The sequence below is a fragment of the Eptatretus burgeri genome, chromosome 8, assembly GCF_056783735.1.
Source record: "Eptatretus burgeri isolate ZD-2024b chromosome 8, Ebu_testis_v1, whole genome shotgun sequence".
NCBI lineage: Eukaryota > Metazoa > Chordata > Myxini > Myxiniformes > Myxinidae > Eptatretus > Eptatretus burgeri.
Window position 1 is genome coordinate 80,949,837 of NC_140968.1, and position 17,238 is coordinate 80,967,074.

At 41.3% G+C, this 17,238-nt stretch overlaps 1 protein-coding gene across 6 annotated transcripts in view; it reads right to left on the minus strand.

The window, feature by feature from the left end:
• ADCY1 (adenylate cyclase 1) overlaps positions 1-17,238 on the minus strand; it is a 290,414-nt gene that overhangs the window by 94,557 nt on the left and 178,619 nt on the right. For all 6 annotated transcript variants that reach the window (XR_015061083.1, XM_085892788.1, XM_085892787.1 and 3 more), the window contains exon 10: positions 12,740-12,934. Coding sequence is in view for 5 of the 6 variants with exons in the window: in XM_085892788.1 (XP_085748914.1) it covers positions 12,740-12,934 (195 nt within the window). In the remaining variant the exon portion in view is untranslated. The remainder of the gene's footprint in view (positions 1-12,739; positions 12,935-17,238) is intronic.

Genomic DNA, 17,238 nt, shown 5'->3' on the forward strand with positions numbered 1-17,238 from the left:
CGCACGGTGTCTATCCCGATGAGTACCTGAGCCATCGTCAACACTCTGGCCAAACTACAAATTCCAGCTCCAACCTACAGGGGGCACTGCATCAGTAGCACAGCTGCACCCCGAGCAAATGATGCAAGCAACAACCATCCTAATTACAGGTTAATTTGTTTTCTCTCCTCCCCTCCCTTCTCCTTACCTGTTCATACTTTCCTTTGAGTGTCATCTCTGACACCGGAGGTGGGTAGAGGTTATGTTTTCACCCCTGTTTGTCTGTCTGTAAACGGGTATCCCAAAAAGTTTTTGATGGATTCAGACGAAACTTGTTGGACAGCTTTGGCGCGTGATAACTGAGAAGGATGAATTGATTCGATTTTGGTTAAGGTCCGGGCCCAGATCGGGTCTATCTTTTCGATACAAAACGTAAACGGTTCAGCCTGGCAGGGGTACGCGCTCTACCGAGTGCTGTATCATTTTCAACTGTAGCCCCACTGCCACTATGTTGCCATTTTACCCTCTGTCTCCTCACTCTTCCATCAGGCCATCATTTATTTGTAAAAAAAAAAAGAAGCTTAACAACAGCATCCAGCACTGAGAGGTGGATATTTATGTTGCAATGAGCCTCTCTCTTGATATATTATTATTACTATTATTATTGTTCTAATTACCTAACTTCCAAGTCCTGATAAGACAACTCAGATTTAATGCACACACACACACACACACACACACACACACACACACACACACACACACACACACACACACACACACACACACACACACACACACACACACACACACACACACACACACCTCAACTGTCTACTCTGGGTTTCATTCTCGGTGCTTGACTGCACTTGGTGACCTGACACACTGTGCATCAGGTCTTGCATCAAAGAGTACACTCTCCATTCAGATCCTATCTACCATTACTGGATTAAAACACTTAAAGGTCCCCACAGTACCTTTCTGAAGAATTTGCTGTGTCTGCTCCTGGTGACCAATGGTAAAGGAATGGTAAACCACCCAGTGCATTCTGTGTCAAGAGACCACTTCATATATGGAATGCACAAGTATCAAGCTTCATAGGCAATGGTAACGGTAGTCCGTCTGCAAAACGCTATATTTGTACTGCAAATTTGGGTAGGCACAAACAGGACATCCATGATAGGTGGGAGTAAAGAAAACTGCAGAAAGATATATTATAAAGCTTTGTGAGAATTGAATAGCGAAAAGTTGGGAGACATGACATGAGATAGGGGTGAGCTGGCACCGTAAAAGGGCGTATGAAAGAGTGGGATATAACAGATGCAGCCAGGTGACTCAACAATTGGAATAAAGGGCATGAATAGTGGATGATGCTGTTCCCTGGAATCACCAGCAAAGTGTGCATTGGTGTCCATCAAACGTTTTTTGTTTTTTTTTTGCATTTTTGTGATCTTCAAGCCTTCATTATGAGTAATCCGAGTGATGCCACCTTGGCACCCTTGAGCATTTTTTAAAACCTCATTAATATGCAAATTGCCTGTCAGCATTAACAAAATTAGGATTTTCCAGAACATCTTCACAGTGTGCATCCAAACACCACAAATGAGATGTCTGAAGCCATGTTTTCAGGGTCACCAATTTCAACGAAGCCATATAAAAGAAAGTCAGATGTACATTGTATTCTTAGTTATGCAAATTGGCCTCCACTGCTAAAGAAGAATACCATTAATTTATATCCCCCCCCCTCCCCCCAATATGTTTTTCTGAAGATCTCGTGCAAAAAATAACCGTCGCATCATCTGTTCTTACCCACATGTGGTCGTCTCTCTCGTTAAGGAATATTTCACTCGGTATCAGAATATTCGTTGTCGCTAAACACTGCGGCTGCCTGTGTTCGTTCAATTTTTGCGGACGCTATCTCCCTGACAGGCACGAAACATTGTGCACATCAACTTGGCAACATTCTAATGACATTGGGATGTGATGCATGGGTTGTCCGAGGCACATCCGCAATCCTTCAGTTGGAGCCAGGGCGACCTTTGGTGACAACATAATTGGTATTAACGACGCTGACTCTTCATCACAGACCAACCGTGAATGGATCGAAAGCTCGTGGTTCTGATTTGGATGCTGCCATTACTGTCTTGATATTAGTGTGGTGAACGCTATCTTCAAAGGCTTCGGTGGTTGGTGGCAGAGCCATTACGTTGACAGCAGGAGTGACCTTTGGTTGAGCCATTTGTTAGACCAAATGTCTCGAAGAACATCAGCCATGCTATCCCTCTTGTTGTTCCCATAACATGCAGCAATAAGCCCAGCTGCCTCTGCTATTACGTCGGCAAGTTTTTGAAGTTGCTGACAAGCTTTGAGTGTCTTTCTAGGAGTGATTTTCCCTATTCCCCACAAGTGTGCCACTGTGTCGCAGCCAGTAAGTGCGTGTGCCACTGGTAATTGTCGTACGATTCCTTCATGTATTTTTTTGGAAGTTGCTCCTAAGTCGAGAAATTCATGCCTTGCACTTGTGCCTTCCATCGTGAGGCAGCACTTAAGACGAAGCTCTATAAAGTGATACACAAGTAGGATGAATACCTGATGCATTTGGCTGCATCGTTGGCAGCATGAGCCACTTGCTGGATAATAATCACATCCGCCTCTTCTTGAGCAGTACTCAGATCATGTCAATTCTTTTCACTCCCTGGTAGATTTCCACAGGGGGAAGATGGCTGACCTGTAACGACGAGCTCATGTTTGTTCGGCTTTCCTTGCTGTCCCACCTCAATCAAATGTCGACAAATCATTTCCATCAGATGAACCTTGTTCTCTGTCACAGTCAAGACTTGTCCTTGTCCAGCTCACGTTAATCTTGTTCGGGTGTTGATGCTGAAATCACGATATCTGTCAAATTGCAATTAGACATCACACCTTTCTGTCTTTCCTAGAATGAAGCTCGTGAAATTATTCACAAAGTCCTGCACAATTTCCTTCGTCGGCCAATGCTTAGTAGGCTTAGTGGACACTGCCGTCAATGATGACGACATCAGGTGAAGGGACCATCTTGAAGAGATTTCCACTTGGAGATTCCTCTTTAGTGTCGACTTCATCTTTGCTATTCGTATCTCTTCTTTGTCGTCGAACGTGGATGGAGCTCACTGGTGCAAGCTCATTTTGCAGTACTTTACCAAACTTAATTTCATGAGACTGTTGCAGTCTTAGCGCTCTTGAATAGATGAGATATTCATTACAAACTTCTGTTGATGCAACACGCAATCATTTTCTTGTCACAGCCATGGCCACTACCTCTTTCGAGCACTCACAGGCACCGATCAACACACTTAAGGCACTCACATACACCAACTTAGGAGACAACAAAGAAACAGCATCATTAAAATACAAACAGTGCATCCGATCAGTCATCGACTCTGCCAGCTCATCTTTAGCCTCCAACCTATCAAAAACACATCTCAACACCCAACAGACCATACAAAGGAAAGACCTTCGCATGACAGGTTGCACAGTAACAACACCCATCAGGCACATACATACCGAGGCAAAAATGTTTAAATAAATAAATAAATAAATAAATAAATAAAAGACCTCTTGGACATAAAAGGAGCAGCTATAAATGCCAACCCTAATCACTCATGTCATCATTACATGTCCAACCACCCACAAACCCAGAGAAACATTAAGACGACATCACAAAGATTACGACATCCTTCAAAACATCCCCCCCGATTAACGGCAACTACAAAAAACATATCCAAATGCACATCACCATAAACCCAATCAACAACCTGGGCACCAAACTACCACCCATCGGCGACACAGAGAAATTACTCCCCAGTCTGATCATATTCATCTTTCATGCCTCTGCTGTGGACACCACCCGCAGCTTTTACAGTACAAGCATAGACTTGACGGTATCGCTGATGACACCTGCAACCTTTGCCAGGCTGCTTCACACATAATAAATGCAACACATTATGGAAGAATGTGCGACCCTGGCATAAAGGAATGCAAGAGAATAAGATCTTCCATGTGAGGTATCTCTGGGTCACTCACAGGAGGTTGAATGGCCATCTCTGTGCTGCAGGCCTTTTGAGCAGAACTGACTGGGGCTAATCAACAACAGCAACAACAGCAACAACAGCAACAACAACAACAACCTTTCGACAATTTTGCATTTCATCTCAATGGCCACTTTTTTCATAGAAGTGCATCTGTGCTTTTATGATCTCAACAGCCTTTGGTGCATTCAACTTTTCCGGCCTGATCCTTTCAGTAACGATGTTGATTGCACCACATGGATGATCAGTCGGATCAAGAGGACCAATGGATCAATACGGGACTGGAGCTTTTCCTGCATCTTCTCTCTGTCTTCCGCATTGGATCGAATGTGAGAAGTTTTCTTCTCCTTGTGGGCAGTTACTTCTGTTACTCCGTGTACCCCTCTGACATATTACAAGGTCCTGGACAATCTGACTACCTATATGCATACTCTGTGCCCCTTTTTTCAATGTGGATAGTTTCAACGTTCTTCCAACGGTTCCGTGTGGGCCATGGCCATAGTGCTTGAACGTCGTCTCCATGAACATATCTCACCATATTCCATTCCATAGCCCCTTCTTGTGATGTCTCACATGTTCACCTTTCATGAACTTATGCAGAATGTCACCGTGAAGCCTCTTCGTCGAATGAAGATATAGTGGAGCCCCATAATCTTGCATCACTGAAGTGTCCGGTGGTGAAGAAGTATGGCAGCATTTCTTTCACTGCCAAAAGATGGAGCAGCAACTTGCCTTCGAGTTCAATGTGAATGAACACGATCATGATGCATACAGGCTTTATCAGATTCTCCACCAATAGCTGTGTAGTATTGCTGTTTGCTGTATTCATTTCAAGAATGAAAACGCAGATTGTATCACTCCCTCGAGACCACTATCTGCCATCAAGTTTCCCACGCAGCCAATGAAAATCAACATATGCATGCCACCTTTGGTATGAACTGTGAAAATAACTAGATAAACCCACGTGACATTGACAGTAACCACATATAGAGCTGTTGGTCATTTGTAAAGATTGTAAAAGTCTGTCCACATTCCTTTGTCAATTGTTGTGCCTCCACCTTTGCTGTCAGCATTGTGTCCGGATCAGCGGGGTTTCATATCTCTGAGTGGTGTGTAAATGGCTCTCGGAGCTGCTTCAAGCGATTGCCCTTGTTCTTTGCAAAGCTTTGTGTTGAAGCCATCAAACTCAGGTATCTTCTCCTTTGTGGAAATACACATCAAACTAGAAGGGCACTCGGTAGAGCGCATACCTCTACCAAGCTGATTAGTTTACGTTTTGTATCCCACTGATAGGCCGGATCTAGATTCTGACCTGGATTAAAATTTAATCAGCTTGTTCTTGTCACAAAACCAACCCATCCACCAAGTTTCATCTGAATCCGTCCAAAACTTTTTTTGAGATATCCTGCCATACGTCGTTTTTGACCCAATCTCTCAATGGTGAAAAATCACTTTTAAAAATTCTCAGATCCAGATCCGGATTTGGACCTTCACCAAAATCTAATCTTTTTGTCCTTGTCACATACCCAACGTGTCCACCAAATTTCGTTCAAATCCGTCCACAACTTTTTGAGATATTTTGTTCACAAAGAAACAAACAAATAAGAAAAAGTGCAGAGAACGGTAATTGCAAAATCCACCCCCCTCTCCAAAGGTTGCCAAGGCGACATCAAATTGTCCATTTCATAAAGATTAGAATTGACAATCTTAATCAAAGCTCAGGTCAATCGGGTGAAAAATCAATCATTTTTCAGATTGAAATTGATTTTGGAAGTTTGACCTTGAGTTGACCATTGACCTTTTAACCACAAATAGTTGGTTTCCCAACTCGGTGGCACAACATGCAAATCCTATTCAACTTTCAAGTGAATCAATGAAAAATGACGATTTTAGAAATTTGACCTCAAGATTACCTTTGACCTCAAAATCAATAGGCTTCTCAGTTGAGACTACCTCTACAACTTGGGAAAGTTTCATGATGATCAGTTTTGAATTATAACCTGTAGGCAATTGACAAACAGACAAATGAAATTGTTCGATTAGCAAGGAATTGCCGGAATAACTTTGTCATATCTCCATGATGTCTGAAAAAACAAAAACCTGGAAATCAATTTGGTTCTTATAAGTCGATAGTGCTACTGTTTAGTGAGTTATAGCACTTCGTTTGGTCATGATCATAACTTGGAAGTCAATTGGACTTGAAATGGCGTTTTTATCGCAATTTGAAAGTTTTGACCCAACCCCCCTGACATTCGACCCCCGACTGCTAAGAAGGGTGTTGGTGTGACACCCCAATGAGACATATGATTGGGTGCAGAATTGGAAGATGCACATTTTGGATTTGGTTTGAAGTCGATACGACCATTTTAGCGGACGTTATTGCGAAAATAAGAATTTCGGTTTTTTGGTGACCTTGACCTTGACCTTTGACCTAGATTCACCAAAACGACGAGTGTCTAAGTTGGACCATGGCCGACGTCTGTACCCAATTTGGTCATGATCGCTGAAATGGTGTGGCTGCTACAGGGGTTGCCATGGATACACCAAATTGTCCATTTCATTGAGATTAAAATTGACAATCTTAATCAAAGCTCAGGTGAATCGGATGAAAACCGATTATTTTTCAGATTAAATTTGATGATTTTAGAAGTTTGACATTGAGTTGACCTCTGACCTTTTGATCGCAAAAAATAGTTGGTTTTCCAATTCAGTAATGCACGATGAAATTGCGGTTTCATTTTCAAGTCAATCGAATGAAAATGACGATTTTAGAAATTTGACCTCAATATGACCTTTGATCTTTGACCTCGAAATAAATTGGCTTCTCAGTTGAGACTACCTCGACAACTAGGTAAAGTTTCATGACGATCGGTTTAGAATTGTGATCTGTAGGCGATTGACAGACAGACAGAATAACAGAATCGACTGACCAATATACTTGAAAAATCTTCGATTTTGCAAGTAACAAACAAACAAACAGAGTAAAAATTGAGTACGAACTCCCTTGCTTTGGTGCCCGGTGATGACGTCATGCATGGCCTGGATATGGAATTGGGAAGGAGCAGTGTACAACAGACAGAATAACAAAATCGACTGACCAATACATTTGAAAAATATTTGATTTTGCAAGTAACAAACAGACAGCCAGACAGACAGGGGTGAAACGTAACCTCCGCCCGCCTTCGGTGGCAGAGGTAAAATCACTTCAAAAATTCTCGGATCCAGATCCGGATTCGGATCTTCACCAAAATCTAATAAGTCCTTCCTTATCATATACCCAAGCTCTCCACCAAATTTTGGCCAAATTGGTCCACAACTTTTTGAGAAATTTTGTTCACAAACAGACAGACAGGGGTGAAAACATCACCATCGTCCACCTTCGGTGGGCAGAGGTAATAATCCAAATACAAACATCGCACTTTTGTGAGTTGCACAGCCTGGTGTGCCAAGACAGAGAGATAACACAGCACATTTGGCTTCTTCAACAATAACGAACTTTAGGAAAAATGCTCAAGGTTTCCAAGGTGGCACCAGTCGGTTTTTGCTTTGAAGATACCAAAAGTGCAAAAAAACCGTTCGTCCACAAAATAGCATTTGACATCTGGACTATAAAAGACCGGAGAGCTTGATTATACAAAAGTTAGCACCAACTTTTTAAATATGTGTGACTTTGAGGGGCTGGGAAGGACAGAACATCGAAAACGTTTCGGAGGTTTGGGAGCAAGACCGAATAAGTTAAATAAAAAACTAACTTCTCTCTGGTGAGATGAACAGAACTTACGCCTCGATCTTTTCATACATTGCGCCATTGATATTGAAAGCTTCAATGTCAACAGCTTTAAGGAAGAAAAACAAGATGTGGAGTTGCTGCCTAAAAACGTGAGAAGTACTCCATTATGCCTTGAATTGTGTGAGAAGTTCAGAAGTTCCGAGGAAGGACCGGGCTTGGCATGGAATGCCCAGTTAGCTTGGCTTTAGTGGTCGGCTTGGACATGTGGTTTACATAGGATAAGTCGTGCCTGTTAATGAAAATTTAGATTTCAAGGGGCTGAATGTCTTCAAGACATTAGTTGTGGAAGAAGATGTAGGAGTGTAATATCTATTTTATACCCACAGGTATGATACCAAGGTGAAGCAAACTTTCTTTTCCAAATTTATATTGAACAAAGGTGAGGAGGGTGAAGGAGGAAAATGAGACTAATAGCTGTCTGTCGGACGCACCCTCTTGAGCCGGCAGTTCTTGACTCGGAGCACCGTTCCCCACGGTGCTCGCACCATAATCAGGTTTGCTCACCGGTCAACAAAGATCCATGACAGCATGTTCGCTCCCCTGCAATGAGTGCACCGTGCTTATGTCGGCCCAGCAGTGATCGCAGGTCTGTAACAGCTTGTTCTCGCTCTGCCAGTGCTCCTGCTGGCTCAGCAGCTAGCAAGAATCCATAACGGGGTGTTCTCACTGCCATGGTGCTAGCACTGGCCAGTCGTAACAGTGTGCTCTCACTCCGCCGGTGTTTGCATTGTGCCTCGGTTGCTATGCTAGCCATAAAGGTGCTCATCCCAGACTCGGGGACTTTGTAGTCTGTAGAAACTTGTTGTACGCTCGACGATCCTTTCCTGGTTCCACTCCCGATAGACACAAGGCGCTACCAGTCAAGGTCTCAAATACTTGTACTCCGAGTCAGTTTATGGCTGAACAGCTGCCTGCTGCCCCGATCTGCGAATGTATACTTGTGCAGTGCGTGAATGGTCGGGTAGCTGTTGCAGCGATGATCTACCAGTTTGCATAGGCGGTCAGCAGGTGTCGTGATCAATGCAACAGGACGATTCATAAGGCAGTATGATGTGTTCAAATTGATAACTTAGAAAAAAAAATGTAGTATCACCTTCACGCTCTGGTTTCTAAAACCACTAAAATTAACATTACAGATAAGAAAGCTATTCACAGCTTTTCAGCAGTGTATAAAACCATTTTGCAACTTTGTCGACATAGATGAAGCAAATGCTGCTTTTGTGGGGGCAACGCACGCACAATGGAATTTATCATATGGAAAATTATGGAAAAGGTGATTTTATGGAAAATTATGGAAAATTATGGAGCATTTATCATATGGAAAAGGTGCTAAACTGGCTTTGAAAAGGGCTTTCCAAGTCAAAGTATATGGTTCACGTGGCAACCTCTGTCAAAGAAGGCAACCTGTGCTGTTTTCCTGCGAAATTCCCAAATTACCCATTTGATTTGAACGTACCTTGAGGAGTTGAGGTTCTTCTTCATAAATAATTCCGCGAAGGGAGGATGCCACCAAAGCCCAATGGTGCACGATTCCAGGACCATTGTTTCCAGTCTTGCAATTTCATGTGTCCCATTAAAAATATGGCCTGGTAGTGTGGCCAATAGGTATGCAAGCTTGCCTCTGAGCTGTCTAGCCTGGATTTGAATCCCAAACCAGCTATAAACTGTCATCCTGGTGTTTAACAGGCAGGGTGATTCATCAATGTGTGCGCCGTCCCTCGGATGGATGTTAAACTGCGCGTCGCCATCTACTGGCATTAACTGGTGGACATTAAAAAGACACCGACGGTGTCCGCAATGATAAAGAGTAGGCAAGTTATCACCAGCATCCTGGCCAGATTCCTAATTCCTGACCATTCAGTCGATTAACCTATGCTTTAGTGGCAACCAGTCCAGGATTTTAACCTGAGCCAAAAAACTCTGACAGAACCGACGCTCTGCATAAAGCATCCATGGTACATGATGATGAAAAATACAGAGGGGGAAAAAATACCAGACAGATCCAGCATGGATAGAAGCATTGCCTTTCTTGAAGACGCATGGGAGAGATGATTAATGGACAGTGTAAATGTGGCCAAAGTATAAAATGGCCACTCTTGCTATGCACGTGAATATATACAATACAAAACCAGAGAGTTCATAGAATACAATGCCCCACGCAATGTTACTGAAATTTTCAAAAAATAATGCTTTTAATGATAGTTTTTTTAAAAATCTGAAAGTTTTGTGCTCTTGAAGTAGTCTAGTCCAGAAGCAGTTGGAAACAGCATTCTTATGCATCATCCCATCAAACCTTTATTTAAATTGAAGTCATGCAAAACTGGAGGTTCTTGGAAGTATTATGACAGTTGATTTGTGTCCTACAATGTTCAAGTATATAATTAAATTTAAATAAAATAAAGATTGTAAAAGTCACATAAATAAATAAATAAATAAATAATTATGTCCAAGTGCTGATGGGGGATCAGTTACCATGAAGTTAGCTTATGCTTGCCAAGCCAGTCGATCCTTATCAACAGTTTTGAATGGAGTGCTTGTTTGAGTGCTTAAGCCACTTGGTGAGCGCTCGACAACAAACTTGGTAACTGAACAGACCTCAACAAAACTGGAGGTTCTTGGAAGTATTATAAAGGTGATTTGTGTTATACAGTGTTCAAATATATAATTCAATTTAAATGAAGGTTTAAAGAGGTTTAAAGGCGTACAAATAAATAAAAAAATACGGGTTCTACCGACGTTTTCTCCAGCGGCTATTGCATCACCCTATCTAACACGTTACATTAGTTATTCGTGCCTGTTGTATGTGTCCATTATAACGCCCTTAAAAAAGTAAGTTTTCTGTTTGGAATGATTTCCCATTTTTGTTTGACTGTGAGGCAGGCAGACGGAGTAAAAATAATTGTCCAACGCCTCTGCGCATATATGTGGTCAGGATGAATTCTAAGCCAAGGTACGTGAAAAACAACAGACTTCTCTTATTCATGTTCAGATTAGTGTTAAATAGCGAACATTCGATTAAAATACATTGTTCCTCGATCACAAACCGATGGACGGACGGAAGGACGGACGGACATGAACCAATTGCTCAACACCACTTTTTTCCTCATATGCGTGGGGAAATAAAACTTTTTTTCATAATCCCAAGTAGAAAGTGTCTTACGTTTTCAGGTTGAGGGAACCTTTCAGCAAAGGCTGTATGGGGCTGTCATTAATGAAATATGAATGAAATATGACCAAGTCAAAGTCTCAGTTCAGTGGTCCCAATCAACATCTATCTCTACAAAGTTAATTGTCATTGTGTAGCAGAGCTGCATTAACAGAGATGGACAATTCCTAGAAAATGAGTCTTTGTCTTTCCCAAAGTCATCGGCTCGAGAGTATTAGAAGGAATCAGTTATCCAGTATTTGTTTACTTAAAGACAGGGAAAACCAGAATAGCACTCTGGAGAGCGCATACCTTCACCAGGCTGAACAGTTTACGTTTTGTATCCCACTGATAGGCCAGATCTAGATCCGGACCTCAAAAATCTAATCGGCTTGTTCTTGCCACCTACCTAACTCGTCCACCAAGTTTTATCCGCATCTATCCACAACTTTTTGAGATATCATGCTATGATATCGTTTTTGGCACCATCTCTCAATGGTGAAGAATCACTTTTAAAATTTAAAAAATCTCTCGTATCTGTATCCAGATCCGGCTTTTCACCAAAATCTCAACATTTCGTCCTTATTGCACACCCAACGTGTCCACCAAAATTTCGACCAAATCCGTCCACAACTTTTTGAAATATCCTGCTCACAGGCAGACAAACAGACAAACAAACAGACAGAGGTGAAAACACAACCTCTGTACACCTTTGGTGGCAAAGATAACTTAACAATCAATGCAAGACGTCATTTGGCCCATCATACCCATGCGAAATCCACATGCTCTTATCTTATTCTGTCGATTCACTGAACTTGTACTAACCCAATTAGTCCCATTAACTTAATGTACCTAAACATCCACATCCCTTTATAAGTTACCTTCAATCCAATTTGATCTCCAAGTCGTAAATTTAGAAAGGTTCTGAACATATGATGGCCTCAGCTTTTCGAATGATACCCTGGGATCTTTAACCTCCAAAATCGCAAAGCAAATGGGGCAGCTTTCTCTACATCCCCGATCAGAGGATGAAATGCTTCAACTCCAAGAAGCAATGCCCCCTGCTGACACCGCATCAGAATGGCTGTAGTTTTTGTGTTCCACAGCACAATAAAACAAATCCATTTCCAAACAGCAAAAAGGTGAACACACTACCAAGTTATCCTGTTATTCATCAGGCTGCAACCCCAAACATTCCATGGAGATATCCCATCTGAGTACCAACAAAGCTTAGCTTGCAGAATCTGTTGAGATTGGGGCATGTCCAGCATATAGGTCGAAAGGCCAGTTATATCCAGCCCCAGTAAAATCTAGTCTTGCTGATAAGACTAGAACTTTCAGATGCTTCATTAAGCTTTGCATGACATTATTGAACGGATGGTCCAAGTAGTGACAGCACCAGAAATGGGGACACCAAAGAAATTACAAAACCTCACTGCCTCAGTATTTGACATCAACGACAGCTTGCATCCATAAAGTAATGAATAATACCTTACAGTATTACAGGTATTATTGATTTGTTATCAACCTGGTGACTTTATAAATCTAAGGTCGAATTGAATTTCAGACTCGAGCCTGAATCTTCCCATCATAAGGTTAATCAATGAAGATTCAATATCCGAAGGTGGTTAAAGTAGAAGAAGAAGCAACCCGCAAAAAGGTTCAAGTCCAATAATGAAAAGAAATCAGGTTTACCTCCATGTCGCCTGGCATATTCTCGTAGCATAAAGAAAAATAAGAAAGAAAGTAATGATGTACCTGAGCCTCCTTGTGGGCAAGTCGGTAGCGTAAGGAGAAGAAGTGTATGTCGGCCGTGTCCGATTCCGTGCTGCGGGCCTCGATCAGACGCGTGATGTATCGGTTCACACGAGACAACGGGCTGCTGTGTGGCATCGTAGTCGAGAATGAGAATCTCTGCTGTAGCTTCTCTGAGGCAGTGCGCATTGCTCGGCCCTGTGCAATTACAATGCCGAGAGATCTTTGCCATATTCACCATCATAATCGTAATCATCGTTATTACCTGTGAAACATCTTTGTCTGTTTTGAGATTTTTTTTTCATGTAAAACATGTAACTCGGCATCCAAGGAGATCGGAAATTATATTACATTCGGAAAAATTGGATGAGGACAATTGTAGTAATCATCTTCAAAAAGTCAAAATTTCTATTTTGAGGACCTTTTAAAAACTATTTGCAACAAAAAAAGCCAGCGAAAATAAGTATATGCTCTAAGTTATGAAATTATTTACAGCTTTGACATTTATGGAAGAGGCTTTATTGATAGGGTGTAGGAGCAACGAGTGATGTAACAGCAATTAGAAACAGAAATTTGAAAAGACAAGTTTCTTTAGAGAAAAAGAAAGATGCAAAAGCAAAGTAATGAAATGCATGCCAAGGCAAGAAAATAAAAAAAAATGAGTCGAACTAAAGGGGAAGTCTTTAGGTGAAGGCCTAAAAGAAGAACAGAACGAGACTGTTATGAAAATGGAGGCTTGTGAAGCCCAGACAACTTGCAGGAAGATACAAGAACAGTCAAACAGCCATGGTGGGAAATTTAGACACAACGTTTTATGATGGGATTTGCACAGGTATCTCAGAATAATGATACTAATAATAATAATAATAATAATAATAATAATAATAATAATAATAATAAATTTTGGTGATAACATTGTCCATTAATAAATTCAATCATTTATCCTACACTGATCATCAAAGTGGCTGAACGCAGATTGGAAACGTATGCATAAAATGTCCGAGTTTTTAAGTTGTTAAATCCATGCTCAATGTCTCGTGAAACAACACATGCTCAAAAGTGCATTTTTACTTCCACAAATTACAGATTATGCCAAGAATTTAATTAAATGCTTCATTTTCAGTGTTGCTTTAAATCTGCCAAGGTCATCTCCAAGGCATACAGCAGTACTAAATACTTTGAACAGATTTATTGCGTAAAGGCATGATGTTGAGAATTTTTGAGCGATTTTGACGTTTTGCCTTTACAAAAACTGGAAAGGCAAGGTCAAACGTCAGTAAGCACAAGGACAAAAAAAAAAGTGTGGAATTGAAAACAATTATAGCAGAACGAAAATTTTACAGCAAAGAATCCCAAAGTATTATGTCTGACAAAAACTCTTAGACTTGCGACAGCAAATGACAGTGTCGGTGGTTCATGCAAAGACACAATGTATCAGAATAATGCTCGACGTTAATGGTTTAAAAAGAAGTCCACTATATGTCGAGGAAGATGACCCATTTACGCAATTAGGGAAAGTTCGTTATGGTGGAGATTTTTTTCCAAATCATTTTGGCATTTATGAGAAGTTTCTACATATAAAGTAGGAATTATAATAACACCTTTATAAAGAAGCTATGAATACAAAAATCAGGTTTAGGGAAGCTGTTACACACACACACACACACACACACACACACACACACACACACACACACACACACACACACACACACACACACACACACACACACACACACACACACACACACACACACACCTGAAAGGAAGCAAGACCAAAAACCAAAAGTAATGTGTTTTTTTATTTTATTTTTTTTACCAGATGATTTTCCCAGATGGTGTAATGGTTAGAGTACCTGTTCTGCGTCTAGGAGTCAGTGGTTCAAATACCGGCAGAGTCATACCAAAGATTTAAAAAATGGTACGTGCTGCTTCCCTGCTTGTCGTTCAGCATATAAAAGGATAAGATCCCGATCCAACACTCAGAATATGTCTTTCAACCCGGACAAATCACACATGCGCCGTCTCTCCGAAACGAATGTCGGGCACACCCTCCCATCTACTTCCTCAACAAACCACTTGAAGAGGTTAAGTCACTCAAGCCTTTGGCCTCACCATCAGCCATGATATTTCTTGGGCAGACCATGTTTCCAAGATTGCCTCCAAATCCAGCCGCCGACTGGGCATCCTTTGTCATGCAAGGTCGTTCTTTGGCCAATCTGAACTTTTGACGACCTACAAGGCCTTATTTTGAAGCTTGATGGAGTACTGCTCTGCCCTTTAGATTGGCACCCCTGCCTCACACCTTGCCCTTCTTGATGCCATGGAAAGAAAAGGACTTAAAATCATTGGAACCTCCCACAATGAAGCTGTGTCCAAGCCAAAAACTCGCTTTGCAGACAGGTTTGTGGTCTCTGTATTCTACCACATCTTTTTTAATTTTGCATCCTCTGCCCTCTCTTGGCTCTGTCCCTTGAAATCTGCAAGGCATACATTAATTCTGCCAGGCTTCTGCAAGGCATACACGGTCTGTCAATAACCCTCTTATTGTGAAACTCACACAATTCAAGCTCACTGCTCACCTCCACTCTTTGTTCCTCTTTTCTCTCGCCCGTGGAACCAACATCCCCAGTTTGTTCAGTCCCATTCTTCCCTCCATGGCTTCATGACAACTGTTGACCACGACCTCAGGTTAACCCCCACCTCCCCCCTCCCAAATCCATACTCATGATCTCTTCTAGCCCAAATGACTCCATTCCCAAACACTCCCTTTCCAGGTTATTGTGATTTTCCCCTTGTCCCTCACCCGTTTTTGTTTGTTAGTTGTCGGTTGGTTTGTTCCTTTTCTGTTTCATCACCGCTTTCCCCTTCCTCTTCTCGCTGTGTTCCATTCATCTTGTGTTCAGCTTGATCACCCCTATGTGTCCTTCTCCCCCTCCCCATGATCCTACTCTCACTTATACCTACTGTTGGTGTTTTTCCCTTTCCATTTTATTCCCTTCCATTCTGCTCTAGTTCTTCAACGAGCCTCAATAATGTCCACAAAAAAATTAGAGTTCATGGAACACCTTACCCCATGCAGACTTGATTAAAAAGGACATAGGAAGGGTCTTTTAAACTCTTGCTTTGCATTTGCATATGATCAATATTACCTTTGTTCATGAACTTTGAATAATAGGCATGATGGCAACCATAGAAAGCCAATGGGTTAAACGGAACAGTCCAGAGTTGAACCCCCTGCCAAGTCTTCTCAGAGAAACTGACGATTTTGGAACAATTTTTGAGAAAAAGATGCACCAAACAAACAGATCTTTTGGACGAAGTTAGCTCTGTTGTTGCATCACTATGCACTGCTATTTTTGTCTTAATCTCGCTATCACTCCACCCTCAGAGCACATCACAAATTTGATTAGCTGAGATGGTGTAAAATTTTTCCCAAGTACTGTGAAACTAAAAGTTTTTGGAAGTGCAAACAAGGTGATTTGTGTTCTACAGTGTTCAAATATATAACTCAATTGAAATAAAATAAAAGTTTTAAAGACTGCCGGAAAAAAAAGCATGGAATTTGAAATTTACCACCGCTGATGCACCCTCTTTTACACCAACTGATTTTACATGTTAAATAAGTTATTTGTGCCTATTGTTTGTGTCCTTTATGCCATCCCGAGAAACAATAAGTTTCCAGGTTAAAATGATTTTCAATGATATTTTACAGATAGCCAGACAGACAGACAGACAGACAGACAGACAGAGACTGAAGCAATTGCTTTACCATGCTGTGCACATGCATATTCGGGATGAGACGCCATACAATTTGCCAAATTCAGAGCCAAAGTACATACTATTAAACTGCAGGTTCATGTACAGATTCATGTTCAACAGTGCTCAAAATAAAACATTCAATTGAAATTAAGTCGTTACTTGATCATGGAAATAGACCGACAGACAGACAGAGTGAACAAATTGCTTAACCCCACTTTTCTCAAAGCACACAGGGTAAAAAAAATATAAAAGAGCACAGACAATCCCCAGAAGTTAGCATCCATAGGGAGGAGGAAATTCCTCCTTATGAAATGTCCCACTGCATGCAGTGCAATTGTTTTGGTGTCGTTGGTACACAGAGTGCCCCGGGAAGTGAAGGCGCTTCCCCAAGCTGTCTTTGTCTCATCTAACAGTCCTGTGTTATGTCTCCTCTTGTAGTCATCTGTGTGCCCATGTGTACGAGTCTTGTGTGGCAGCTCCACAACAAGCCTTATGGCCTGTAAATAAAAATAAATAAATTAAAAAAAAAAAATATATATATATATATATATATATATATATATATATATATATATTAGCGGGGTATGCTTACACATGAACCATGCTTCCCTATTGTCTCAGGTCACCCACCTGCATTTGATTTTTTATTTATTTATTTATATTTTCATTTACGGATGCTTTCCGATGGTTCTGTGATTTTTCCTGATGTATCGGCTTCAATGTCCATCAGCATGCAAAAT